Consider the following 26,995-nt stretch of genomic DNA (forward strand, 5'->3'; position numbering starts at 1 on the left):
AACATCTGGTCTGGCCTGGAAAATGTTCCATGTGCACTTGGAAAGAGTGTATATTCTGCTTCTTTGGGGTGAAATGTTCTGAAAATATCAATTAAACTCATCTGATTTAATGTGTCATTTAAGGTCTCAGTTTCCTTGTTGATTTTCTGTCTGGAAGATCTATCCATTGATGTCAATGTGGTGTTGAAATCCCCTACTGTGACTCTATTACTGTCAATCTCTCCCTTTATGTCTACCAAGATTTGCTTTGTATATTTAGATGCTCCTATGTTGGGTACATAAAATATCTTCTTCTCTGCTTGGAAACTATGTCTCCCAAATCTCAATATGTGACTATTACTAAATCTTGTAAAGTTTAAAGCATATTTGAGAGTAATAAATAGCTCCACAGCCTCAGCTGTGCAAGAACTGAAAAGTAACAAGGAAGATGTTGTGGGGTTTTAGGCTCCAGGAAGTAGCCAGTGTGTATGGCTAATGGGACTTAACCTGCTGTCTTGCCCAATTATCCTCTGTCAACGATGATGTTGTTTCCTGTGTTTAAACTTTTCCATAATGTTAGTCACCAGGGCTTCTACCAACCCACTTCCAGTGGCCTGTGCTGTTGGGCAACTGGATTTTCCTTTTTCTTTTTCTTTTTTTAAAAATATATTTTATTCTTTTTTTTTTTACAGAGAGGAAGGGAGAGGAGAGGGATAGAGAGAAACATTGGTGAGAGAGAAACATCGATCAGCTGCCTCCTGCACACCTCCTACTGGGGATGTGCCCACAACCAAGGTACATGCCCTTGATCAGAATCGAACTTGGGATCCTTCAGTCTGCAGGCCGACACTCTATCCACTGAGCCAAACCAGCTAGGGCTGGACTTTTTCTTAACCAAGCAATAAAAAAAGGCAATTACTCCAAATCAGCACATATAGCTGGAAGGGCAAGTCCTTTTATAAAATGGAAAACTGAAACTTTTAAATCTACATCTATTGAGTAGATTAGAGTATTCGATTAATTTTTAATCTTTAGGCTATCATTAAAATATCAAATGATTCTCCAGTTTAAGTATTTGACGGCCAAATAACACATTTAAAAATCAAACAAAAGTGAAAAATACTCGAATACTATAAAAACCAAGTGACAACCGTTTACTACTGGGGGAAAAGGGATATACTGGATGGTTGAACTGAAGATGTCGACACACAGTAATCCCTAAGCAGGAAAAGGATTTCAAAACCTGACCGTGGTTATCAGGCGTCAGCCCAGCAGGAGGCTGTCTGAAACCCAGAGAATGTTAGCAGGGGAAGAAACACATAAAGATGTTTACCTGTCCTTGTCCTTTTTGCCGGGCTTAGCAGCTAACTGCTTTTCTCTTTCAAGTATATCTCTGATTCCTGCACCCATGCCACCTTCTCTTCCTGCCCCCTTGTTCCTGCAGTTTTAAGTTCTTTTTTTTTTAAACGTTGGTATATTTTCATGACTCAACAGTCCCTCTTAACTTACAGTCATCAGCTTCACGTAGGGGTGTTTAGCATTTAACAGTGGAAAAGCATTATTGTCCAATGTGGGGTGCCGCCCTTTACCTTTTGAAACCCCTTCCTTCAGTGTGTCTCATCCAAGTTTCTTCTATGAAAGTTCCCCGAGAGTTTGTTTTGACTTTGCAGATTCAGCAAAGAGTGAGGTGAGGAAGCAGCCCTCTTCCTGTTGCTCCATAGCTGCAGGGCCAAGCGCTCCACCAGCCCTCTGTCTCTGGCTCTGGCTCGGACCCGGGCAGGCTCTGCCCCACAGGGAGTCACCCCCAGAAACCTAGGCTGAGAAAACCTCTTCCATCAGGGACATCCTGGGCATTGCGGTGGGAAGGGAACATGGGAAGTCGCCCGTCCTTTGCATGTCCATGTACATTTAGAAGCAGTTTGACAATCCCGCCGCCACCCCACCCCCCAAACCACAACCCTTCTGGAATGAGGGACAGCATCGATCTAAATATTAGTTTGGCAAAAACTGATGACCCTATTGAGTCTTCTAAACCATGAACATAGTATATCCCTCCAGTATCTAGATGATTTTTTAAAAATATATTTTATTGATTTTTTACAGAGAGAAAGGGAGAGGGATAGAGAGTTAGAAACATCGATGAGAGAGAAACATCGATCAGCTGCCTCCTGCACACTCCCTACTGGGGATGTGCCCACAACCAAGGTACATGCCCTTGACCGGAATCGAACCTGCGACCCTTGAGTCCGCAGGCCGACGCTCTATCCACTGAGCCAAACCAGTTAGGGCTCTAGATGATTTTAAATACATACGATCCCACTGTTTCCTGAGCACAATGTGCCATATACCATTGGTCCTTTACATAAATTATCCCATAATCTTCACGACAAGGCTGAGAAGCAGGTTCTGGCATAATTGCCAAAGGCCACAGTTCATGAGAGGTGAGAACCCAGGCACTGGGCCTGCACAAGCTGCAGTCTCTTCTCCACTGTGTGGCCTTGCTTCTCTGAGCTGACAGCTGAGGGAGGGAGGAGGGGCTGGTGAGAAGGAGGAAGAGAGGGAGTGGTGGTGGGTGGATGGAGGAAGTTATCCAAGGGAAGGCCGACTTAGAGGAAACGTTTCTTGAGGCTTTTTACATGTGTTCCTTCTCTTTGCTCAGCATCTGCCTGCCTGGATACAAAATGATTTGTCCACATAGCAATCGTGCCTCTCCCATTTCAGCATTTACACCGGACGTCCCTGTAAAGAGCTGCCTGCCGGCTGCCCTTCCCCAGCTGCCGGATGCCCTCCAGGCCAGGCGGAGCGGAGAGCCGACCCTGCTGGTCATGCCGAACCCATCTGTGAGTCTCACCACACCACCCAGACTTGGGTTTATCTCATCAGCCCCAATCACAGTGGCATCTCTCCCATGTGGGTTGAGGGACCGAAACTGAAACTCTGTCAGGCATCAGGAGAGAGAGAGATCATCAGAGCCCACCCCCTGGGGCTGAGAGTAAGGTACGTGACCCTCTCTCTCTGTCTCTTGCAGGATGGCTGTCCCATGAGGTCAAGACTGGGTCTCCTCCCTTCCCCCACGTTACCAATGCCTGGTCTCATGGGGTTAGTTTTGAACCTAACACTATGGCCTCATCCACCCCCTTCCCGGCTTCTGGCTCCAGGTCTAAGAAGCCTTTGGCCAAGATGGCTGGTGAGTGAAAGCAGACTCTGAATGCTGTTCTTGCTCCTGTGAGTGGTCCTCAGTATCCCTAGTGGTGAGGCGGGGGTCTGCCTGGCCCAACCCAGGGGAGAGGTGCAGGGAGGCTGACGATGGGGGCTCCTGCCTTGGTTTTGGTGCCTGCGGAGAGGAGGCGTGCATCCCTGGGGCCTTCAGTCCTTCTGGCTCAGCTAACTCTCCTAGCTCGAAAACCATGGTGCTGAGTGCCTCACCTTGTGTGTCTCTTATCATCTCAATCTTCCAGAATCATTCAGAGGAAGGGGCCAAGCAGAGAGAGAAAACACATCCATCTCCGGAACACCAAACTTTCTGTCCCTACCAGAAGCCGGGGAGCTGAGCTGAAATCATTATGGAGTACTGACAATATGCCAGACACTGCATGATCCCAGTTAATCTTCAACAACTAAAACGAACCCATTTTACAGATGAGGAAGTGGAGACGTAGACTGACTTGCTTAAGACCATGCAGAAAGCCAGCAGGTCCATTCAGATCTCTGTTTGACTCCAGAGTGTAGGTCCCCAATCACCAAGCTCTGTGCTCCCTGGGGCTCTGAGCAGTGGCCCTCTTCCATACTTTCCTTTTCCTTTTAGCAACAACCTAGGGTTGATCGGGGCCAAACAGATGCTAGTCCCTCTTTCTCTTCCATAATGGCTGGCCCACCTTCCTCCAGATCTGATCCCCCTTCCGTGCTAAAAATGAGTTTGGGGGCTTGCTGATCCTTCTAGCTTCACGTAGCTCTACTCACAGACTCGCAGATGGTCCACTGGTCGAGTCTAAAGTTCTGGGTAGGGTAGGCCCACCCAAGGGCCTGGAGCAGGGCACAGCCGTCTTTCCCCGTCAGGCTGGTAACACCGCCAGGGTTCTTTCCCCCCACCCCCCCCATATTGTTATACCAAGGCTTTTTTTTAAATTTAGGTATAATTGACACACAACATTATATTTGTTTCAGATGTATAAATGATGCAGTATTTATATATTGCCAAATGGTCAGCACAGATTTAGTTAAGATCTGTTAACATACAGACAGAATTTTTTTTCTATTGTAGACACTTTTGAAATCTATTCTCTCAGCAACTTTCAAATATGCAATGCAATATTATTAACTACAGTCACTTGCTGTAGGACTTATAAAACAGTCAGCGTTCTTATGTCTTCCCAAAAACTTTTTTTTTTAAAGTCTTTTTATTGATTTCAGAGAGGAAGGGAGAGATAGGGAGGGATAGAAACATCAATGATGCGAAAGAATCATTAATCAGGTGCCTCCTGCACACCCCCTATTGGGGATTGAGCTTGCAATATGGGCATGAGCCCTGACCGGGAATCAAGGCGGGACCTCCTGGTTCATTAGGTCCACGCTCAAGCACTGAGCCACACCAGCCGGGTGGAAAACTTGTAGGATAGTGGGAACTTCGGGCAGGTCCTGAGGATGTGCAGAATAGCCGGGCAGTAGGTCTGAGAGTCGGGTGGTACTGGCCAGTGCAGGAAGGTGGGCAGGTGCAGGAAGGCCGGGGGGATTCCTGGCCCCATCTCCCCTCTATGGCTGGGAGGAGGCCGCCTGGTGAGAATTAGCCCTGAGCAGAGTTTCTCCCGCAGGCTGGCTCAGGCAGGCGCTGTCCAAGAAGCCCAAGGAGATGCCTGTGTCCCAGGAAACCACCTCCAGTGATGCTCCACCACGGTGCTCGGATGACCCCCCATCCCCGGACCTCAACTCCACTGCATCGGCCGAGTCTCCCGCTGCCCTGCCACCTGCACTGGAGAGCGCCTCCTGCAGCAGCAGTGGTGGGGGCGCCTCCTGCAGCAGCAGTGGTGGGGGCGCCTCCTGCAGCAGCAGTGGTGGGGGCGCCTCCTGCAGCAGCAGTGGTGGGGGCGCGGCCAGCAGCAGCAGTGATGGGGGCGCAGCCAGCAGCAGCAGCAGCGGCCGCTGGAGCAGGGACTACGACGTGTGCGTGTGCCACAGCGAGGAGGACCTGGCGGCTGTGCAGGAGTTGGTGGCCTACCTGGAGGACAGCCCTGCCAGCCTGCGCTGCTTCCTGCAGCTGCGGGACTCCGCCCCGGGCGGCGCCATCGTGTCCGAGCTGTGCCGGGCGCTGGACAACAGCCACTGCCGCGTGCTGTTCATCACGCTGGACAACAGCCACTGCCGCGTGCTGTTCATCACTCCCGGCTTCCTGAGTGACCCGTGGTGCAGGTACCAGATGCTGCAGGCCCTGAGCCAGGCCCCGGGGGCCGAGGGCCGCACCATCCCCCTGCTCGTCGCCGGCCTGGCCAGGGCCGCCTACCCAGCCGAGCTCCGCTTCATGTACTTCGTGGACGGCCGGGGACCCGACCAAGGCTTCCGCCAAGTCAAGGAGGCCATCCTGCGCTGTAAGCTCTGTGAGGAGGGGATGGGGAGGGGGAAAGGGTCAGCATCGATCTGCTTGGGCCTTCAGGAGACAGCCCTGTAGCCCAGGAGTTCAACACGTAGGCTCTGAAAGCAGTGTGCTTCTTGGGCAGTTACTGAACCCCTCTGTGCCTGGGTGTCCTCACTGGGACACCAGAATGATACCGTGTACCGCAATCAGTGTATACACTAAGTACGTGTTCAGAGCAGGGCCTGGCACATGGAAAGTGCTCATAACAGGCACCTATCAAGGCCTCAATAAGTCTTAGCCATTGTTAGCATTCCTCGTGTGAGTTTCTCTCACGCAGGCCAGGTTGGAGGAACATCTATCTATGTATATAAAAGCCTAAGCGACCATTATGACCAGTCGACCGCTGGACCGGTTGCTATGACCCGCACTGACCACCAGGGGGCAGAGGCTCAAGGCAGGAGCTGCCCCCTGATGTTCAGAGCACTCCCACAGCCAACCTCCCACAGCTGGACAACTTCTGGTGGTCCCACCCCCTGGCTGGCTGGCCCCAGTCGGCTCGATTGCAGGCCAGGCCCAGGGACCCCACCCGTGCACAAATTCGTGCACCGGGCCTCTAGTGGTTTAATAAGGCAAGAAGAAGTGTAAAATAATGGGGAAGAATTGCCTCTGATAGGGGGAGGACACTATATTACAGGGGGAAGTAAAATAGATAAAAAGTTAGAAGAGCCCTGGCCAGTGTGGCTCAGTTGGGTGAGTGTCCTCCCAGGCACCAGAAGGTTGTGGGTGTGATTCCCTGTCAGGGCACACACCTAGGTTGCAGGTTCAGTCCTGGTCAGGTTGCATACGGGAGGCAACCAATCCGTTTCTCTCTCACATCGACATTCCTCTCTCTTTTTTAAAAAAAGCCAATAAAGACAGATTTTTTAAAAAAATCAAGAGGTGGAGACATGTTGGGGGAGGGTGACAAGCCCTGTGATTCTCTTTGGTCTCTTTCAGATCTGCAGCACCTCAGCTGACACTCTGCCATCACCGAGGGACCCAGGACGCTGGCAACAAGCTGGAAATCAAGTGAGAGGGCGCGCAGGGCCTGGACCCCGCGGCATGACAGGGCCCAAGGAACCAGAGTTGGTAGCGTTTTGTATGTGATGCCGGGATCAGATTGCCCAGCGGGCTTCCATTATTGTGGGTTCCCCAAGAAGGCCCTAGAGAAGCTGGGGACTCCCCTGGAAGGCGCTAGGGAAGCTGGGGACTCCCCCAGGAAGGCCATGAAGAAGCTGGGGACTCCCCAGGAAGGCCAGGGGAAAGCCAGAAAGGGTTTTTAGGAGGTGCTGATACCAAGATGACCACCCGTGTTTTGCCTCCTCCTTATGGGACGTGAGTCTGGCACATCCCTATGTCTTCTTCCCCTGGGATCGGGCTCTGGTGTAGAGACGCCTTCCTCCTGAACAGGTGGCTCACCTGGTGAATCAGCTAGAAGCCTAGGGGGCATGTTTGTTTATTCCTGTTGCCGGGGAAACCCTGGGACAGATGTCAGGAGGAAGGCACAGGTGTCGGGTTTCTCACCCTCACACTGCTGCCTTCTCTTCCCCTTCACTCACTTTAGAAAGCTACATGGAACTGCACTCAGCACCGTGCTGTATGTATTTTACTGCGTGCAGGTCATGAAAGACTCAACTCTAGAAACCATTCTGAATTAGACTATTGAGGGCGGGGGGCGAGCGGGGGGTGGGGGTGGTAAAGAGAAGGAAAGCTAGGACCTTTGATGTGGGATCAAAAGCCCGCCCGCCCACGCTTTGACATGTGGGGCCGCATTAGGGGTCTGGCTGGAGCCCATGCTTTGCAGTAACTTCTTCACCTCTGCACCGAGAGAAACCAGCATTTTTCTCCTGCCGGAGGACTGTGTGCCCTTGTAGGCCAGGCAAGGTTCCTTCATCAGTTCTCAGTAAAAGTTGATTGTTGAACCGAAATCAATCTCATTCCCCCAATGTGTACTATTGTGCCTCTTCCTTCACTTCCCCCTCCTTTTACTGAAAAATATTTATACATATATTATATATATTTGTAATTGAGATACAATTGGCATTTAACATGTTTCAGGTGTATGAGTCGATATTTGTATATATTGTGAAAATTTTTTATATTGTTAACTATGAATTATTTTATTACACACAAAAGGGCTAAAGCATACTGTCGTTTACATTCACGTACCTTCCACCCAGCTGAAGAAGTAAAACGTTACCACCCCTAGGGTATTCCCTCTGTGCCCAAATTTTCTTCCAAATTAGTTGTGTCAATTTATGTCCTTACCACTTGTGTATGAGTTCCCACTGTTTGATGTTCATGCTAACACTTAGAATGATCAGATTTGAAAATGTTTGCTAATCTGATGGGTGAAACCTGGTATCCTATTATCATAATATTCTTGTTTTCCTTTTTATCTTTTTTATAAAGATTTGGTGAGTCCCCATATGTCCAATGCCCAGCTTCGACAATTACCAACCCAGAGCTAAGCTTATATCAACACTAGAGGCCCGGTGCACAAAATTTGTGCACTGGGTTGGGGGGGGTTGTCCCCTCAGCCCAGCCTGCCCCCTCTCACAGACTGGGAGCCCTCAGGGGATGTCTTACTGATGACTTAGGCCCACTCCTTACTATGGTTTTTAATAACCTTGATAACTTATAGGTCAGTCCTTTCTACTCTGCTTTTTCATCAAAACCACTTTGACTTATTCCTTTCTTCTTTTATAGAAATTATTTAATTTGTCAAGTTTTAGGAAAATGCCTGGTTTTTGTTTGTTTTGTTTCTCTACTGGGCTGACATAGACTTGAGAGATTCATTTTGGAAGAACAGATTTTTTTTATGATATGTGTCCCTTTTTTGATGCTTTAAATGTATTTCAATAAAGCTCTATAATCATTCTCCATGTCAGTCAGTCGCATCTTTTATTCAGTTTATTCCTTAGTACTTCATATTTTCTGTTGCTAGTGTAAATATTTTTAAATTATATATTTTTTATCTATTACTGGTAGAAAGTATTGCAATTCATTTTGCACACTGATCTGATATTAAGCAGACCACTGAATTGTTTATTCTCTAAGACCACAGACTTTATTGTTTCTATAAAGATGATCATAAAGTTTGAAAACAGAAACTTCCTTGTTTCCTGGGCTGCTGCGGACCGCCAGAAAATGCTGAAAGTGGCCATAGCAGCCATCTTTGTCTCCTTCATGATTTTAAAGGGAATACTTCAAACATTTCTCCATGAAATGTGATATTCGATGTAGGTTTTTGGTTTAGTACATATTTTTTAACAAGTTGTAACTATCCTGCTGTTTCTAGTTACTTACCTTGAATAGGCTTTACATTTAATCTAAAATGTCCACATTTGATTTCAGAGAGGAAGGGAGAGGGAGAGAGAGAGAGAAACATGAATGATGAGAGAGAATCATTAATTGGCTGCCTCCTGCACGCCCCCTACTGGGGAGCAATCCTGTAACCCAGGCATGTGCCCTTGACTGGAATCGAACCCAGGAACCCTTCAGTCCATAGGCTGACTGACGCTCTATCCACTGAGACAAACTGGCTAACCCCTCCCGCCACCCCCACCCCCCCCCGCCCCGCCCCAGCACTGATTTTTGAGGGGAGGTGGAGAGACAGCAAGAGAGAAACACTGATGTGAGAAAGACTTATTGATTGGCTGCCTCCTACACACACCCTGACCAGGGCCTGGGATTGAGCCTGAAACCCAGATATTTGTCCTTGACTGTAGTCAAACCTGTGACCCTTCAGTCCATGGGTTCATGCTCTAACCACTGAGATAAACTGGCTAAAGTGGATATTTTATATATTTTTTAATTAATTTTTTACAGAGAGGAAGGGAAAGGGATAGAGAGTTAGAAACATCGGTGAGAGAGAAACATTGATCAGCTGCCTCCTGCACACTCCCTACTGAGGATGTGCCCGCAACCAAGGTACATGCCCTTGACCAGAATCGAACCTGGTACTCTTCAGTCCGCAGGCCGACGCTCTATCCACTGAGCCAAACCGGTTAAAGCTATGGATATTTTAATCAGAATTATAACTGCGCTGATGAATTTGCCACTAATGAATAAATTTCTCCACAATATCTCTCCTGTGCTCACCCTAAGGGCCATTCCCGTTTCTAAATACTGTCAAGCTCATTACTGCTTTAGGGACTTTAGCATCTGATATCTACTCTGCCTCAAATACATTTTCCTGGCTGTTTCCTTCTTATCATTCAAGTCTCAGCTCAATGTCACCTCCTGAGAGGGCAGCCACCTGTGACCACCTTATCTAAAGTCCTCCCTGTACCCAGAGTTTATCGCATTGCTCTGTTTATTCTATAAATAACACATTAATCTTACCTAAAACGATCGTATTTGTTTACCTCATCTCTATTTGAATATGAATTCTATGAAAGTAGAGGTCTTTCCTGTCTTATTCAGGATGGACAGTGTCTGGCAAATAGAAATGGAGGCCTAGAGGGGGTAAGTGACTTCCCCAAAGTTGCACAGCTAGTCAGTGTTGGAGCCAGACTTCATGGCTCCGAATTCAGAGCTTTTTGTTAAAACACAGCTACTCTTTCCAGGTTAAAGAAGAGAAAAAAAAAAGAAAAGAAAAGAAACCTGGGTGGAGGGAGGGGACAGAAAGACAAAGAAAAGAGAAAGGAAGCAAGAAAGGGGGAGGAAGGAAAAGGAAGAATGAGCGAGCACACCTAGACATTTTCAGATCAGGGCCTTGTCGTTATTTTAAGCAGGTTTTGCTATTGTCATTTACCCTCAGGGCATTTTGTTCTAGTGTTGCATAGTTTATAACCTCCTACTGAGTGGCCTCAGACGGTGAGGGATGTACCCAGGAAACTGTGAACAAGCAGCAAATGTTTCTGGTTGAAGATGACTTCGGATCCTAAGCTTCCCCTACTAACTGCTCTGCTTCAGGAAACAATTAGCCTTTTATCCAACTCGATATATAGGGTGTCCTAAAAAGATGCATACACACTGTCCCGCCGGCATGGCTCGTGGTGGAGTGTCCACTATGAACCAGGAGGTCACGGTTGGATTCCCAGTCAGGGCACGGGTTTCAGGCCCCAGTTGTGGGGCGCGCCGGAGGCAGCCCATCAGTGATTCTCTCTTATCATTGACGTTTCTATCTCCCCCTCTCTGAAATCAATAAAAACATATTTTTTAAAGAAATGTGCACCAATAAGATCGGCTCAACTGATTGGTTTTATTTGTTTATTTTTAATATATATTTTTATTGATTTCAGAGAAGAAGGGGGAGAGAAACATCAATGATGAGGAAGAATCATCAACAGGCCACCTCCTGCACGCCCCCCAGTGGGGACCGAGCCCGCAACCCGGGCATGTGCCCTTGACCGGAATCGAACCTGGGACCCATCAGTCCCCAGGCCCATGTTCTGTCCACTGAGCCAAACCAGCTAGGGCTCAACTGATTGGTTTTAGAAGGACTTGCTTCCATGTTAACTAATCAGTGCAGCACTGCTATGGCCCTTCTAAGGGCTCGCTGCCTCCTCTCCTCTTCCCTCTGCACCCGGGTCATCTCAGTCCCTTGGCTGAAATCGGAGGTCGCCGGGGTCAGCGCCCGGAGCATGCCGGGAGTTGTAGTGGCAGCCACTCGCGCAGGGGGGCGGGGCGGGGCGGGGCGCGTCGGGGTCTGCGCAGGCGCGCTCTCCCGTGGGCAACATGGCGGACGCGGCCCCTCCGCCGAGCAAGAGGAAGCGCGAAGTGGCCGCCGCAGGGGAAGACGCCCCCGGCACAGAGGTCAAGGAAGCCAAGGTAGCCGGCGTTGGGAATGGCACCGCTGCCCCTGCCCACCTCCCTTTCTCCGGCTTCAGAGTGCAGAAAGTGCTGCGGGAGTCCGCGCGGGACAAGATCCTCTTCCTGCACGGCAAGGTATCGGCGGCGGCCCTGGGCGGGGGACCGGGTACCGCCGCCCGGGGGCGGATCTCGTGGGCTTCTCGGCCGGGAAGCACCAATCGCATTACTCCGGGGTGAGGGAGGAAGCGCGGGTCTGCAATGCTTTGGGGGCGTCGGGGGTGGGGGTTGGGGATGGAGAAGACCCGGTCACCCGTGGAGGTGGGGCCTTTAACACGTGCGGCTGATTTTCCTAACCCCTCCCTTGCAAAAGGAACCGCTGGCACTGGTAGGGTGTCTGGCAGGTGAATAATCCCGCGTTAAATTCTCCAAGTCACTCATCATGTGTCCATCCGCTCTGTAAAGGTGCTGGGAACCCAGCAAATGTGGCCGGGCCGCCTTGCTCCCTCCGTGCCCCCGGGGCCGGCAGGAGACGGACGGTAGGACATCCGAGCCCTGCTGTCCAGGACTCCAGCCCCGACAGAGGAGCAGGTTATGAAATGGGTAATTCAGGGCCACCTGCCATGCGCCGGCAGGCCAGCCCTGAGCTGGGTCCTGGGGGTGTAGAGATGAAGGTTCCCGGCCCTGATCTTCAGGGCTGCAGAGGACCTTGGGGGAGACACATTCCCACCCCCGGCCGGGAATGCACGTGCTCAGCTCCCCAGCAGGGACTGGGGAGAGACCGGAGGCCAGGCCCAGCCAAGGGCAGGTCCTGGGGTTCCCCAGAACTCCTAGTGGGAGCTCTCATTTTGGGAGGACCACGGGGGACCTGGTCCTCGGCATCCATGCTTCTCTCTGTGTGTCTCTTGTGTTTTTCACCAGGTTCTGTCTGGTTCTCTCAGCCCCACTTGTCTTCAGTCTGCAGCACCGCTTAAGACACTGATGGCGAACCTTTTGAGCTCGGCATGTCAGCATTTTGAAAAACCCTAACAACTCTGGTGCTGTGTCACATATAGAAATTTTTGATATTTGCAACCATAGTAAAACAAAGACTTATATTTTTGACTTATATAAAAGACTTATATTTTTGATATCTATTTTATATATTTAAATGCCATTTAACAAAGAAAAATCAACCAAAAAAATGAGTTCGCGTGTCACCTCTGACATGCGTGTCATAGGTTCGCCATCACTGGCTTAAGAGTTTAGCCCTGAGAACGTTTGCGTTTCAAGGAGCTAGTTGGGATGCCCAGATTCTAGTTTCCTTTTCAGTCCTGACTGTTCAGGGACCTGGGGCGATCGCAGACCTTTCTAGACCTCCATGTCTTCGTCTGTAAAATGGGGAGAATTTAACAGAGGCCCCTGTGAGCTTAAAATTGAAGACAGCCTAGAAGCTTCCCATCTTTGAGAGCAGGGGTGGGGAGCCTTTTTTTTCTGCCCAGGGCCATTTGGATATTTATAACATCATTCGCCGGCTGTACAAAATTACCAGTCTAAAAAGTAGCCTGTTTAAAAAAACAACAACAACTAGCCTGCTATATTTGGTCAGGCATTTAATGAACTCACCCCTAAGCCTTGGCAGAGCCAGACCAATGATTTAGTGGGCCTCCTGGGCGGGAGGTTCCCCACCCCTGTTTTAGAAGGAAGGATTTAGGTTAATGATTTCTCCCCTGGGAGGAGAAACAGTGCCATTGGCTAGACTTGCGGGTAGAGAAACTGCAAGGAAAGGAAATCCCAAATGTTGGGAATTCAGAGGCCCTGGTGGGGAGGGGATGGGGACGGGGACGGGGGTGGGGGGTGGGTGGGGGGGGTGGGGGGGGTTTCTACTTCTGTTCTCCAGGCCTCACGGTGTCTCCCCACACAGGTGAATGAGGCCTCTGGGGATGGAGAGGATGCCATTGTGATCCTGGAGAAGACACCATTCCAGGTGGAACAGGTGGCCCAGCTCCTGACGGGCAGCCCCGAGCTCCAGTTGCAGTTCTCCAATGATATTTACAGCACCTATCACCTGTTTCCTCCGAGGCAGCTGAGTGGTGAGCAAGTGGCGGCCCAGGTGGCTGCCTGTGGGGAGAGCAGGGTGGTGGGACATTAGGGAGGGGTGGCTACTCTCCATAACTGATTTGCATATTCTAGTGCAATAGTTCTCAATGGAAGGAAGAGGGCATTTTGGCCCCGAGGGAGACATTTGACAATCTCAGAATGACAATTTTTGGTTGTCAGAATTGGGGAGGTGGGAGTTGCTGCTGGCACCTGGAGGGTAGAGGCCAGGGATGCTGCTAAATGTCCTATAAAACACAGGATGGGCCCCCACAACCAGAAATGGTAGTAGTGTCAAGGTTGAGAAACTATGCTCTAGTGTAGTCTGTTTTGAGGAGGAAGTGTGATTCATGGGAGAGAACAGGTTCATCTGCTAACTGAATAATAATGAATGTCAGTACTTACTAAATCCTTACATTGTGCTAGCCACCATTCTAAGTGCTCCTTTTTTTAAAAAAAATATATATTTTATTGATTTTTTTACAGAGAGGAAGGGAGAGAGATAGAGAGTTAGAAACATCGATGAAAGAGAAACATCGATGAGCCACCTCCTGCACATCTCCTACTGGGGATGTGCCTGCAACCCGGAATCGAATCTGGGACCCTTCAGTCCGCAGGCCGACGCTCTATCCACTGAGCCAAACCGGTTTTGGCTCTAAGTGCTCTTTATCATCATATTTTATCCTCAGAATAGCCTTGTGGTGATAGGCCTTTACAGGTGAGGGAACTGAGGTTTTGGAAGGTTGAGCAACTCGGCCAAGATCACACAGCCAACAGGCACCCGAAACACTGAGATCTCCCAGTAGCTGAGGACTTGCTCACCACTTGGTGGAATGAGCGGTGTCCTGGGTCACTTCCCTAAAGGAACTCACTTTCTAGTAGGGGAGACAATGAGTGTGATTGAGGGGGATGGACTTGAGAAGGACAGGAATTCAGGGGTTAAAAGACAGATTTGTGGGGGAGTTTTGTTTGTTTGTTTGTGTTTACTTTTTTTTTAGAGAGAGAAACATGGATGTGCAGTTGCCTTTCATAGGAGCCCTGACCCAGGATTGAACCTGCAACCTGGGTATGTGTCCTGACTGGGAATCGAACCCACCGCCTTTTGGTGTAGGGGACAGTGCTTCAACCAACTGAGCCACACCAGCCAGGGCCAGAGATTTGTTTTTGATTGCAAGTATTTTTATTTTTATTTTCTTTCATCTTCACTCAAGGATATGCTTTTCATTGATTCTAGAGAGAGGAAGGGAGAGGGGGGAGAGAGAGAGAACTATCGATTGGTTGCCTCCCACATGCATCCTGACTGGGGATTGGACCCGCAAGCTGGGTACATGCCCTGATGGGAATTGAACCTGAGACCCTTTGGTGCACAGGACGATGCTCCACCCACTGAGCACACCATCCAGGACACAAGTATAATTCATTGAAAAGAGGGAAAAATAAGAATATTCCATGCCAAAAGCCAGGCATGAGGTGTACTTCTTTCTATGGTTAGATTGAGTGGGCCGCTTTGTCGGAAGTGTGAAGGAGACTGGTTGACCTTGAAGTACCTCTTGACCAGGAAATGCTGGGATCTGCTTTGCAGCACATACCCATCTGCCTTTTTATTTGCCTTCTGGCATTTAAGAACAGTTTGGCTTTACGGATATCCTGCCACAGCCTTTCTGATAGATTTAGTCTTTTCCGCACCCCACGAAAGGTGCTGTTGTTGGCCTTTGGAGATATATGTGAATACTTGATGTGAGACAAGCAAAGCTTCACAGCTGCCAGCAAAACAGCCTGGTCCTCCATTGAGGGAAAGCCAGATTGATTGGCTCAACTTGACAGAAATGGACAGCTGTATTTACTTTCTCGGGCATGGACCTTGAAGCAAATAGATCCTTCAACTCGGAGAGGCAGAAGCATGACAGAAGGCACTGTCGCCAGGCAGCACCTGGGGTTCTGGGACGTTTATTCTGCTGTCACCCCTTCCCCTGGCCTCCCTGCATCCCTGCATCTACCCTCCCCAACCCTCAGCCAAAACACAGAGCAGCTCTGTCGAATTCACAGCTTTTTCTTATTTTCTTTTTCCAGTACTTCTCTGGTATTGCACAAAGTGATGATGGTGATGATGGCCCCTCCTTATCTTTGTCGTTTTTTTCCTTAAATTAAGTCGGGAAAGGGACAGTCAGTTACCCGTTCACCACAGGCCCTCTTCCCCATTCGGAGCCCCAGGGTCTCTGCCTTTCCCCAGCACAGCCTGCTCCCACCGGGTGCCTCAGATGTTAGCTCATTTCCAGCGCTGCCTTCTGAGCATAAGTGCTCGCATGCATGCGGTGTGGTCCACTTTGTTCTCCCTGCCCAGACGAAGCCATAACAGTTTGTTCCGAGCTGTCCTCTCTCTCTCCTTGTTTAGCTATACATTCTGTCCCTGGATGAGCTTCTTGGCAAACTGTGAACAGGCCAGAGAATAAGTGTTTTAAGCTTATGAGCCACAAATGGCCTCTGTCACATACTCCCTTTCTTAATTGATTTTTAGAGAGAGAAAGAGAAACATCAACTTGTTGTTCCATTTATTCATGCATTCGTTAGTTGTTTCTTGTATGTGCCCTGACTGGTCATTGACCCCAAAACCTTGGCATATCAGGACAACGCTCAATCCAGCTGAGCTACCCAGCCAGGGCTCTCCTTTTTCTTTTTCTTAACGCCTTTAAAAATGAAAATACTGCTCTTAGCTGGGCCAGGTTCGACCTTCTGGCCAGTTTGTCAACCCCTGGTTCAGATTTTTCCCACTCAGAATGTGATCTGTGGACCAGCAGTGTTGGTATCCCCTGGGAGCTGTCAGACACACAGAATCCCAGGTCCCCACTGCAGACCTCAGAATCTGCATATGAGCAAACCCCCAGGGGACTCATGCACGTTAAAATTTGAGGGCACTGGTCTCTAATTATCACCTGTGTGCGGGTGATACCCGTGTTTACTTCTCTGTCCCTGACCTTTCCAAGAACCCCAGGCTCATACTGTAATGAACGCCTACTGGGCATCTCCATTGGGAAGTCTCAGAGGTTCCAGATGGGCAAGATGTGAGGCTCCGATGCACTCTGCATGTGAAAGGTCTTCACACGTGCTGAGTAGTAGCTGCTGTCGTTACTCTGATGCGCTGGGCCCTCTGCTGGGTACTGGAGCTTCAGAGATGAGTGAGACACGTCTTTGTCCTCACAGTCTTGCTATGAAAAGAGGGAAGTAAACTCAACAGGGCGTGGTCATTGCCTGGCTGTAGGGAACCAAGGTCGTTGAGAGTTGGGGCATGTCAGACCCACGTTAGGTGCTCAATAAATGGCTGCTGAAGAATAAAGCCACAAGCTGACCACTGTTGTTTCCTGAGGGCCAAGCACTCCACAGCCACAAGGGGGCAGCATTGCCAAAGCATTCCAGAGCCGGCTCCTCGGCTCCTTTGGCCTTTCAGTCCTGCCTCTCCCATCTCATTCTGAGTCACCAGCTCTTCTCACTGCCAGGGGGGCCTTAAAGTGCCCTTCCACAGCCTCAGCCCTCTGAACCCCTGCACAGTTGCCCCTTGAATTTCCCTGCTTTCTCCAGCTGCTTCTCTAGACCTTCCCAGAACAGGTGTCTGGGGGAGCTCCCCCACCCCCATTTCTGAGCTGGTCGCTCTCCTTGTTTCTTCTGGTATTTCTCTGGTCACTGGCACATTTCTCCTTTAGCTTGGAGGTTTTGCAGTCTTCTCCTTTATCCCCTCCAAATCTCAGCTGGCTACTCCCCCCTCCATTGACATAGGAGAGCATGGGCATGCGAGGCAGACATGCGGGGTCCTGTCCCAGCGCTCACACTGACCAGCAGTGGGAGCCGAGGCAGCGTGCTGTTCGGGTTTCAGCGTCCTGCAGGGGCTAAGCAAGCCTTGGGGCAGACATGGCTGGGCTGGGATTCTGCTTTGCCCTTTACTAACGGTGAGGAGTTGGGAAGTTTCTGTGCTCGTGTAACAGACGAGCGCCTGGTGCTGCGCTGGATGCCATGTGCGTTGGGAGTCCATCAGGTAGCATCGCTATCTGGAGCCCTGTGGTGAGGCAGACGGCCAACCAGGAAACAGGTCACCGTGGCCCTGAACGGGAGAGGCTGCGTGGGCTGGACGTCCAGAAGCCTCTCTGGAGCTGACTCCCAGGCTGAGACCTGGAGGATGGGGAGGAGCCAGCTGTGCAGAGAGCTGGTGAGGGGGCGAGGAGAATGTCCTGGGCTGAGGGAATGGCCCGTGTTCTGGGGGAGGAAAGAGAAGTAGAAAGGAGGCCGTTGTGTTGGGAGCCTGGAGGGGCAGCTGGTATCCATGGTGTGGGGTGCAGATGAGTTTGGGGAAGTACCTGTTAAACTTGTTTAGCAACTGAACATACCTCAGGATGATTACGGCAAAAATAAGAAAGAACAATATTTTTGGTTTAGCCTCTGCCCACAGTGAGAAACACATTTTACATCGTCACCCAGTACCTGTGAATAAATACACAGGTTTGCAAAAACAACCCTACCCTTACTTTGTGGGATGCTCTCTAGCTTTCTAACTTAATTCCAGTCTTGTGTGTTTCCCTTTTTAAAAAATTCTAGTCGTAACCTTCTAAATGAATTTCATCACCGCTGTGAGTTACGACCCATTGGGAGAAGGCGTAGAAGGCACTTAGCACAGCGGCTGGCGTGCGGTGTGTGTTGGACGTGTTAGTCATTTTCTATTACTGTTACGCCCTTAACATTCTATGAGCCTTAAGCGGAGCAACATATGCAGCATATGGAAATGCCAGCCCCGACCATGGCAGGTGTCCTTTCTTCCCCCGGCAGCCATATGGCAAATGTGAGGACCGGGTGGGCCGGGCGGCTGGCACCTTAGTGCTGCTTCTGGCCAGCAGGCAGGGCAGAGCCTGGATCACCTCCTGCGGCTTCCGCTCTCACGCTGTCAGGCCCATGCCCATCAATGGAGCCCTTTCACTGAGACCTCTGTTCCCTCTTACCTGGGAAGAAGGGGGAGACACGAGGGAGCGCGGTGTGACTCAGAAACCCAGGCTGCGTCTAAAAAGGCCAATTGTTTTCCCGATGGAGAGCAGGGTGTGGGATCTCAGGTTCAGAGGAGCAGAAGGCATCTGTGTGAGCGAGGCCAGACAGGGGCAGGGCAAGCCTGGGAACCGCTCCTCTCGGTTGCAGGGCACTCCCAGGACCTGAGCGACAGGCAGGGCTTTCCTCCTGTGCTCTTGGCAGAGGTGAGACCCGGGCCTGAGTTTAGAGCGCGGACTTGTTTGGGAGGAGATTTTAAAGACTAACTGTTCCCATAGGAGTTTTCCTGGCAGCCTTGGTCATGATTAAAAACAAAACTAGAAACAACCTGGATATCAACTCACAGTAGAAGAGATAACTAAATTGAGTTGTTTTCCTACCCTGGGCTGCTTCTCTGTTGCAGTGAAAATGAATGAACTACAAGAAAAGGAAGACTCAGAACACGCACAGTGTGATTCCTGATAAAGTTGAAAAGCAAGCAGATCTAAACAATATACTGCTTATGGTGCATGCATACATGAGGAAACTAGGAAGACAAAGAAAGATAAGATTTCTTAACACCTGATTCAGCAACATGATCATCTCTGCTGGGGGTGGGGCAGAAAGGACATCGAAGTCCTGGTAATGTTCTGTTTCTTGGACAGTGTGCACCATGCGTGTGTAGTTTAAATTTTTATTTTAGGTCTTTAAACTGTGGCATATTTTATATTTAAATACACAGGCACTATACATATATACAGGTGTGTATCTATGTGAATACACACATGTTTTATATGTACAACATAATTCCCAGGGAAAATGGGCACGTCCTTAGAGAACTAAGATTATTTCCCCACTAAATTGTAGGTTCTACTCATTCTCAAGTTTGGCTTCTAGTCACTGTTGTTGAGAGTAAAAATGTTGATGCAGCCTCCTTGCTCTTGGTTTTGGGCATTAGGAGACTTGTTTCTGCACACCGCCTTTTCTCTGGGGCCCGGGAGGCGGGGCCTGACCCTTTTCCCTCCAGGGCCACAGGAGCGGTGCTGTGCTGAGTGTACTCCAGGACAGTGCCAGCCCTGGCACGACGGGCAGTGTGGGAGGCCCTCCAACAACTGCGGGAGGCCCAGTACCAGGCTCTGCGGGCCCCACTCCAGCACAGACTGGCACAGGCCTCACCCCACCCCTGAGGGTGTCCTCGGCAGGCCTCCCATGGCAGCTGAGCCGAAGAACAAGAGTCCTCTGAGCTGTGACCAGCAGGGAAAGCCTTGCCAAGCAGGTCAACGGCCGAGCGAGTGAGGAAGAGCACCATTGTCATCTAGCGTGAGAAACTCCCCAGATGTGGCCGCTTCGTGACACCAGGGCAAGTCATGGACTTGCTCAGAGCCTCCATTGCTCTGAGCGGAAAGCGAGGATTCCAATGGCTGGCTAGCCCGCCTCGGGGCGTCTGGGTCCTGTGAGATGAGAGCAGCTCAGGTTTGAGTGGAGCCTAGAGGCTCTGCGCTTCTGACCTAGAACCACTCATCAGAATCGCTCCGGAGCTTTCTCGAACACAGAATCTGTACCCACTGAATTATGTGCCCGGGAGCATTTATCAAAGTCACACCAATCTGTGCACTGAAAGGTTGCCAGTTCGATTCCCGGTCAGGGCATATACCTGGATTTCAGGTTCCATCCCCAGTCGGCTGTCTATTGGTCTGTCTCCCCCCCCCTCCCCCGCTCCCTCTCTCCCTCTACTCTTCTCTCTCTAATCATGTCCTCGGATGCGGATTAAAAATAAAGAAGCCACACCATCACACGGTCACATCGTCAAGTAGCACCGGAGGCCTGTATGGGCGGGACAGGCTCGGGAGCCCTCTGCCTCACCCGGCCGGCTCTCCAGGGGCAGGTGCTGTTAAAATCCCTGGGCTAGCGCTCTGGTCGTTTCCTCCAGATGCCGAATCATATGCCTCGGCAGCTCTTTCTTGATTTATCAGACTTTGACATCAAGTCCCCACTGTGGAGGTGGGAAGGTTCAGCTCCTTTATCCCTCATTTTATTGTGCTTTGCGGATAACTGCCTGTTTTACACATTGAAGGTAAGACCCTCCACCAGCAAAAAGATTTCAATTCGCTGAGGGCTCAGGTGGTTAGCGTTTTTTAGCAATAAAGTATTTTCTAATTACAGTGTGTACGCTGTTTTTAAGACAGTGCTGTTGCACACGTAGTACACTACAGTGAGTGTAAACATAGATCACATGCACGGGGACACCAGAAAGTTCTTGTGACTCACTTCATTGTGACACTCGCTTTATTGCGGTGGTTGGAACCGAACTTGCAGTGTCTCCCAGGTGTGCCCGTGCCTTCTCACCCTCCCTCCCTGCTCCTCCCAGTTTTTGATGTTTATATTACTATTTTTAGAATTGTCTTTGGAGTCCTAAATCTACTGCGGCCTACTGTCGTTTCGTTTTATCACTTGTCAGGTGAGAATCTCAGGGCCTCCAGCCTTTTCTTCCCACCGCCTCCTCGTCCTTTGCTGTTTCCCAACTTACTGTGGGCTGTACTTGTACTTTTCACTGCCAGGGCCTGTTCTGTTGTGTAACTGTGAAGTCCTGTGTGCTGTGCCTGCCGGTTGACCCCGAGTTGACACCCGTAAGCAGTGCTCTTGTTGTTGTGACCCGATAGTGTGTGCTGCTGCCTCGGGCCGAGGCGAGGACCTCAGTGCCGTGTACCTGCCCAGCGTGGAATCAGTCCTGGGCCACGTGGAGGAGAAGGCTGATGTCGAGGGCAAGTGGGTTCGCTTTCCTTACATTTCAACAGTTCCTCCTAGTCATGCTGCTTTTCAGTTTTTCATACGTGAACCAGGACTTTACCCACCTTTTCAGTTTCTAGTGGTTGTGGTTAAAAGAATAACTGCTTTTACTGTGTTTGTGAAGTTGTCCAGACACTTAGTTGGGTAATTCATTACACGGTGGCTGCTTCCTTCCTGAGACGTGTGCAGACGCTGCCTCCCGCGCCCCAGCCTGGGCAGCTGGTCCAGGCATCTCTCTACCCGGACTCCCTTCACCGCTCCCCACGTGCCGTCCACTGCGTCTGGAGTCCGTGCCTTCCTTTCCTGCTCTCTTCTCCTGTTTAGCTGAAGTGCACTTGTAAGCACTTCTTCAGAAGGAAAAGGGGGAGGTAAACTTTAAATCCTTTTTTTTACCCTCACTTTTGATTGATGGTTTGACTGAATACAAAATTTATATTTTATTTTCCTTCTCAACATTGAAGGCATTGATCTAACTCCAGGCATTCGTTGTTGCTAATAAGATATCTGATGCCAACATGATTCTCTTTTTTTTTTCTCCAAATGTTTTTATTGAGTTTTACACAGAGAGAGAAACATCGATGAGAGAGGAACATCATCGATCGGCTGCCTCCTGCATGCATCCCAACTGGGGATTGAGCCCTTGACCCAGGCATGTGCCCTGACTGGGAATCGAACCCATGACCTCTTGGTTCCTGAGTCGATGCTCAACCACTGAGACCTGCCAGCCAGGCTGATTTTCATTTCTTTATAGCTAACTTGGTTTTGGTTTTGGTTCTTTTTTATTGCTTTATTAGTTTCCTTTTCTAGAAGCCGATAGTATCTTCTCTTCATCCTTCGTGTGCTGAAATCGTGTAAGGTGCCCGGTTGGATTTTTTTCGTTGTGCTGAGTACTTTGGGACCCTTTTGATTTAAAGTCTTACGTTGCTCTTCCGCTCTGTACATTTTTTCTATTATTTCTTTGATGCTTCGCTTTATTTTCTCTGACTGGAGATCCTATTAGTTGTCAGACGTCCTAGGTTGATCCTGTGTGTGCCTGCTGTTCTCACTGTTTCCATCTCTGCCTTTTCTGTCTGTGGTGGGTAGAGCGTCTTAACTTTGTCTTGCAGACCTTGTCGTGAAGGCTGTAATTTGGCAGTTGTATTTTTAATTTTCTTCCCTCTGGGTCTCTGATGATAGGATTTTCATAGCCTCTTGCTCTTGCTTTGCAGAGGCCAGATTGGGTTTCCTTGCTCTGACACACTAATTAGAATTGTTTTAAAAGTTATCTCCTGACCCTCCGTGATCTCATTTCCTCTGGGCTCTGGTTTTAGTGTTTATTCTGGTCATTCTTTTTCTGGCTGCTGGTTTTCCCCGAATGTCTGGTGGATGCTCTCTCATTTGTACTTAGACCCAGTCTGATAGTCCCTCCCTCTGCCGTAGCCCGTCGCATGCTCCGCGCTGCAGCTTCCTTCAGCGTTGTCTTCGATCACGTACTGCCTTCCGCTTCCTAACTTTGGGAAGTGAACCACAACCTCGTTCTCTGCAGCCTCCCACTCATTCCTATCATTCTTGGGCGTTTGTTCCCTTTTGTATTTCCTTACTGCTATTGCAGTGGGTTTTTTAAATGGTCTGAGGGCCACCATTAAGTTGGAGTTGGTGGCCTTCCCAGTCTAGATGTGCTGGGTGGGGTCTCTGTAGGTGTAGGCAGCTTAGACCATAGAGAAGTGACCCCCTTGAGGCCGCCCCCAGACAGAGCTGGTGCTGGTGCTGAGACAGACAGACCCTGTTTCTCCCAGGTGCTCATGCACAGCGGGTGGGGTGTGCATGGCCAGGTCCGTGAGATTGTAAACCTTGTCTCCCTTTGACCTAGCATGTCTGCTCTCGGGTATCTGACCGAGATAATCGCTCACACACATATGCAAAGAGGTGCAAGAGTATTCATTGCAGCATCATTTGTGACAGAAAAAAATTCAAACCTCAGGGACCCCTGTTGACAGCAGGGGTTGGGGTCCAGTTAACAAGGCACAGTGCGTGCATAGTGTGGGCTACTATGCAGATAACCCATAAAGGATTATCCCACTTGTGCCTAAAAAGAAAAAAAAGACTTTCATAAAGCTACTAGAGGCCCGGTGCACGAAATTTGTGCAGGGGGTGGGGCAGGGGGTGTGTCCCTCAGCCCAGCCTGCACCCTCTCCAATCTGGGACCCCTTGAGGGATGTCTGACTGCCCGTTTAGGCCCGATCCCACTGGGATTGGGCCCTCTCACAATCCAGGACTGCTGGCACCCAACCGCTCGCCTGCCTGCCTGATTGCCCCTAACCGCTTCTGCCTGCCAGCCTGATTACCCCCTAACCGCTCTCCTGCCAGCCTGATCGATGCCTAACTGCTCCCCTGCCAGTCCGATTGCCCCTAACTGCCCTCTCCTGCAGGCCTGGTTGCCCCCAACTGCCCTCCCCTGCTGGCCATCTTGTATCCACATGGGGGTGGCCATCTTGTGTGTTGGAGTGATGGTCAATTTGCATATTACCTCTTTATTAGATAGGGTGGTTATATTTATGGAAACTCATTAAAGAAAAGACTAGAATAACAAACACCCAACTATTATATGTCTTTATGTCAATGATTAGAATTATTTGAGAATATATTCATGTGACGTGTGGATAGATAGATATTTTTTAGAATGTTAACCTCAGAAAACAAAGAAGCAGATCAACTGATTAGCCTGGATTAGGGCCCCTGGCTGCTTCCTTCCTTCACAGCCTGAATGATCCTCATTGCTCAGGGCCTGTCAGTTTATCGTCAAGTACTACATACTCCCAAGCCGCAGAGCCTGGTGATTTCCGCCTCCCTCCCTACGGAGACACACCTGCAATATGCTAACGAAGAGCACTTGGCCCTGGTGGGGTGCACACGAGCTGGCAGGTTGGTGTGTGTGCAGGTGACTGCCCCACACCTGGAGACGGGGTGGCCTCCTGTGATAGGCGGGACTTGGTGACGGCGGGGTGGGAGGTGGAAGGGTTGTGCCTGGGAGGGCCACAGTGTAGACAACGCAGTCGAGCAGGCATTGAGCATGAGCTGAGCTTTGGCAATGGGCCGGGAAAGGGGAGCGCCCACAGGAGTCTTTCCTTACTCCTTTGGTTTCATTAGTTGATGGCCCATAAGTGGCAGGTTTCTGTCGGCTTTTCTCCCTGGTGCTTCAGAGCTCCTGATGCCAGTGCCAGGGCTCCCTCTGGACGTGGAAGGACAGTGGGACAAGAGCAAGCAGAAGTCCCACAGTGGAGCGGTTCCTACCCCCTGAGTAGAGCTCTTCACTCAGCTGGGCTCTGTCTTTGGCTGGCTGGCTGACTGGCCCCCCCTCTCCTTTCCCTGCCACCTCGGCTCAGAGTCCTGAGTGCCGCCTCTTCCGTGCCGCCTCCTCCGTGCCCCGAGAGCAGAGGCCTCTGTTCACTTCTCCGTTTGGACTCCATGAGGCCAGAAGCCATTGCATTCAGAGCCTATTTAGAAGTGAATAAATCCCGAGTTGCTGCGTTGTGCCTCCACTACAAACCTTGCGTTCTCCCTCCCTCTCTGCTCCCACCCCGCCTCGCCCTTCTCTCTCTCAGATGGGGCAAGGTCCCAAGACTCTGTGGCAGTCTTAAGGCTCGAGTCAGCGGAAAAGTCGGCCTGCCTGGGACCAGTGGGCAGAGGCAGACTACCCGCAGGATAGCTGGATCCATTTCGCTGCTGGCTGGGCTGTGGCAGCTGGTCTTGCTGTCACTCCTGGCCCGTGCTTCCTAGTCAGCGCCAACCAGGATTCCCGTAGTCCTGGGCTCCTCGTGGGGGTGTGTCCTGCCCTTTGGCCTTCTCCCTTCCCACCATACGCAGTGTGGCGGTTCCATTGAAGAGCACCACGACTGGGTGCTGTGCTCCTCACGGTGGATTAAAGGCAGTCCCTTTAGACGGGAAGTTGAGAGAGACCACATTTTGGAATTCCTGAGTGTTCAGTCTGATAGCTCTGTAGCCTGGTCAGCTGAGCGCAGAACCATTTCTTCCGGCAGCTCTAAGGCCAGGATTGTCGGTCGGCAGCTCCATTATCTCCTTAGAGAGCCTGGATCCTTCTGTTGAAATGAACTTGGGGGGCCCTAAGCCCACAGCCTGCCCCCCGCAGCATTTCCTCTTCCTAAAGGACCACCCCCACCCCAGCCAGCTCTGGGGCTGCGTGCAGTTATCACATATGCTGGTGGGCCGTCAGGCCCTGTCCTACCCTCCTCCCACTGCTGGGCCTCAGTGCTGGGGAGGGGAAGGAGCCTTCAGACCCAGGTCTTGCTGAAATCAGCATCTGCCTCCTGCCTCTGAGAGCATCTCTGCTTTCCTGGAGACAGGTAATTAGCGGTTTGAGGTTTGCTGTGGAGTGGTGGAAGCTTCCAGTAGAATCCGACCACACCCTGTTCTCAGGCCTTGAGTTCTTCCAGCGTCCCTGCAGTGGGGGACTAGGAATACTCCGCCCTGGCCTTCGACTGGAGCACCGTCTCCTCTCCAGCCTCTGGCTTGTCCTCTCTGGTCACAGAGGTCAGGGCGAGGAGCGGGTGGCCTAGCGAGGGGGAAGCCCCAGGAGGAGGAGGGTTAGGCAGCTCCGAGACCCTCCAGCAGCCTCCCCGCCAGCCCTGCTGCGTTCTGGATGGCGTGCCTTGCGGGTCTGAGTCATCCAGCCTGTCACCTGGGGGCTCTGCTCGGCTCGGTGGAGGGGGTGCGGGTGGGCTCCACACTCGGATCGTGCTTTGCTGTTGCCTCTGCCCTGCTTTCCTGGGCCTGCACATCTGGGTCAAATAAGTTGAAACTGGCTCACGATGGTGAAGGGAGAGCAAAGCCACAGACAGAGCCATGGAAATGACCTCATCGTGTGGAAGCCATCAGCGAGCGCTGGAAAGCAGTCGTGTTTGAACATGTGTATGGGAAGGAGAGCAGACTGTCTGTGGTTTGCATTTTCATGTTTCATGTGCAGCAGCATTTTCCTGGGGATTTGGCTAAGCCAGCTTTGGCAGCGAGCGCAGGAGGCAGCTGCTCTTTTCTCTACATAGCCTTGCCTCCCTCCTCTGAAAGCAGTTGTGCTTTGGTGTTCGGGTGAGGGGGAGGGGCTGGTTTTACACTGGAGAAGGCCTTTTGGGAGACCCTCGATGGGCATACCAGTCTGCTCAGCTGAGCTGCAGAGAAAGGATCCTGTGTGTGCAGGCCCCTTGTTATCGGAGATGCATTATGTGACCATTCCCCCTGCCCAGACATCCCTGTGGATGAAGAGCTGCACCCCAAGCCCTGCAGAGGCTGCCACACCACCACCAGGCCCCTCTTCTGGAGACGAACCCCTCCCCCCCCCAGGCCTTCTTTCTCACCATCCAGCACTGTCATATGCTGGGGGGGGGGGGGTACCACACACAAGTTCCAACAGCATTGTTCCCTGTTGTGAGCAGGGCTGTCTTTAGTCCCTCTGTGTGCCCACTAGAGCCTGTTCCAGCCCATTGTCTGGCAGCCGTGCCCCCGTGACACCGCTCCTCAGAGCCCTCCCGAGATGAGGGAGCGGCCTCTGCTTCGCTGCACTTCCCAGGAGGCTGGCAGCGAGCACTGGGCATCGCTGCTGCTGGCCTCTGGCTCTCGTGCTCCCAGACCTCCCAGTGTGCAGCCCCAGTCCCTCTGGCACCTCATTACGCCTTTGGTTTTGCCGACTGGTGTACGTGTCTCGAAGGGGTTGGGACTCATTGTGTCTCTCCTGTCTGAGAGGCTGCTGCTTGGAGAACATGGCTGCGGGGTGGTGTCTTAGGAAAGGGCCTGAAGGAGGGTGGC

At 50.9% G+C, this 26,995-nt stretch overlaps 2 protein-coding genes across 11 annotated transcripts in view; both read left to right on the forward strand.

The window, feature by feature from the left end:
- Positions 1 to 2,544: 2,544 nt before the first annotated feature.
- On the forward strand, positions 2,545 to 8,474 carry TIRAP (TIR domain containing adaptor protein). 7 transcript variants are annotated; one of them, XR_002827155.1, is made up of 5 exons: positions 2,545 to 2,819; positions 3,008 to 3,166; positions 4,788 to 5,558; positions 6,542 to 6,613; positions 7,149 to 8,474. XR_002827155.1 is itself a non-coding variant. In XM_023747343.1 (5 exons), the coding sequence occupies exons 4-5, from the start codon at positions 4,826 to 4,828 to the stop codon at positions 6,559 to 6,561; spliced, it is 753 nt and encodes a 250-aa protein (XP_023603111.1). In that variant the 5' UTR covers positions 2,545 to 2,819; positions 3,008 to 3,166; positions 3,438 to 3,704; positions 4,788 to 4,825; the 3' UTR covers positions 6,562 to 8,474. The 7 variants fall into 7 exon arrangements, 6 of the variants coding, with proteins under 6 accessions (XP_023603111.1, XP_023603109.1, XP_023603110.1 ...); XM_023747343.1 differs by adding an exon at positions 3,438 to 3,704 and having other exon boundaries at positions 6,542 to 8,474; XM_023747341.1 differs by adding an exon at positions 3,438 to 3,673 and having other exon boundaries at positions 6,542 to 8,474.
- A 2,777-nt stretch (positions 8,475 to 11,251) lies between these two features.
- DCPS (decapping enzyme, scavenger) overlaps positions 11,252 to 26,995 on the forward strand; it is a 34,213-nt gene continuing 18,469 nt past the window's right edge. For 3 of the 4 annotated variants that reach the window (XM_014448499.2, XM_014448500.2, XM_006106529.3), the window contains exons 1-2: positions 11,252 to 11,479; positions 13,245 to 13,413. In XM_014448499.2, the coding sequence (XP_014303985.1) occupies positions 11,270 to 11,479; positions 13,245 to 13,413 (379 nt within the window). In that variant the 5' untranslated portion in view covers positions 11,252 to 11,269. Of the gene's footprint in view, positions 11,480 to 11,806; positions 11,945 to 13,244; positions 13,414 to 26,995 lie in introns of all 4 variants that reach the window. The other variant, XM_014448501.2, reaches the window with a different exon arrangement.

The sequence above is a fragment of the Myotis lucifugus genome, unplaced genomic scaffold, assembly GCF_000147115.1.
Source record: "Myotis lucifugus unplaced genomic scaffold, Myoluc2.0 scaffold_843, whole genome shotgun sequence".
NCBI lineage: Eukaryota > Metazoa > Chordata > Mammalia > Chiroptera > Vespertilionidae > Myotis > Myotis lucifugus.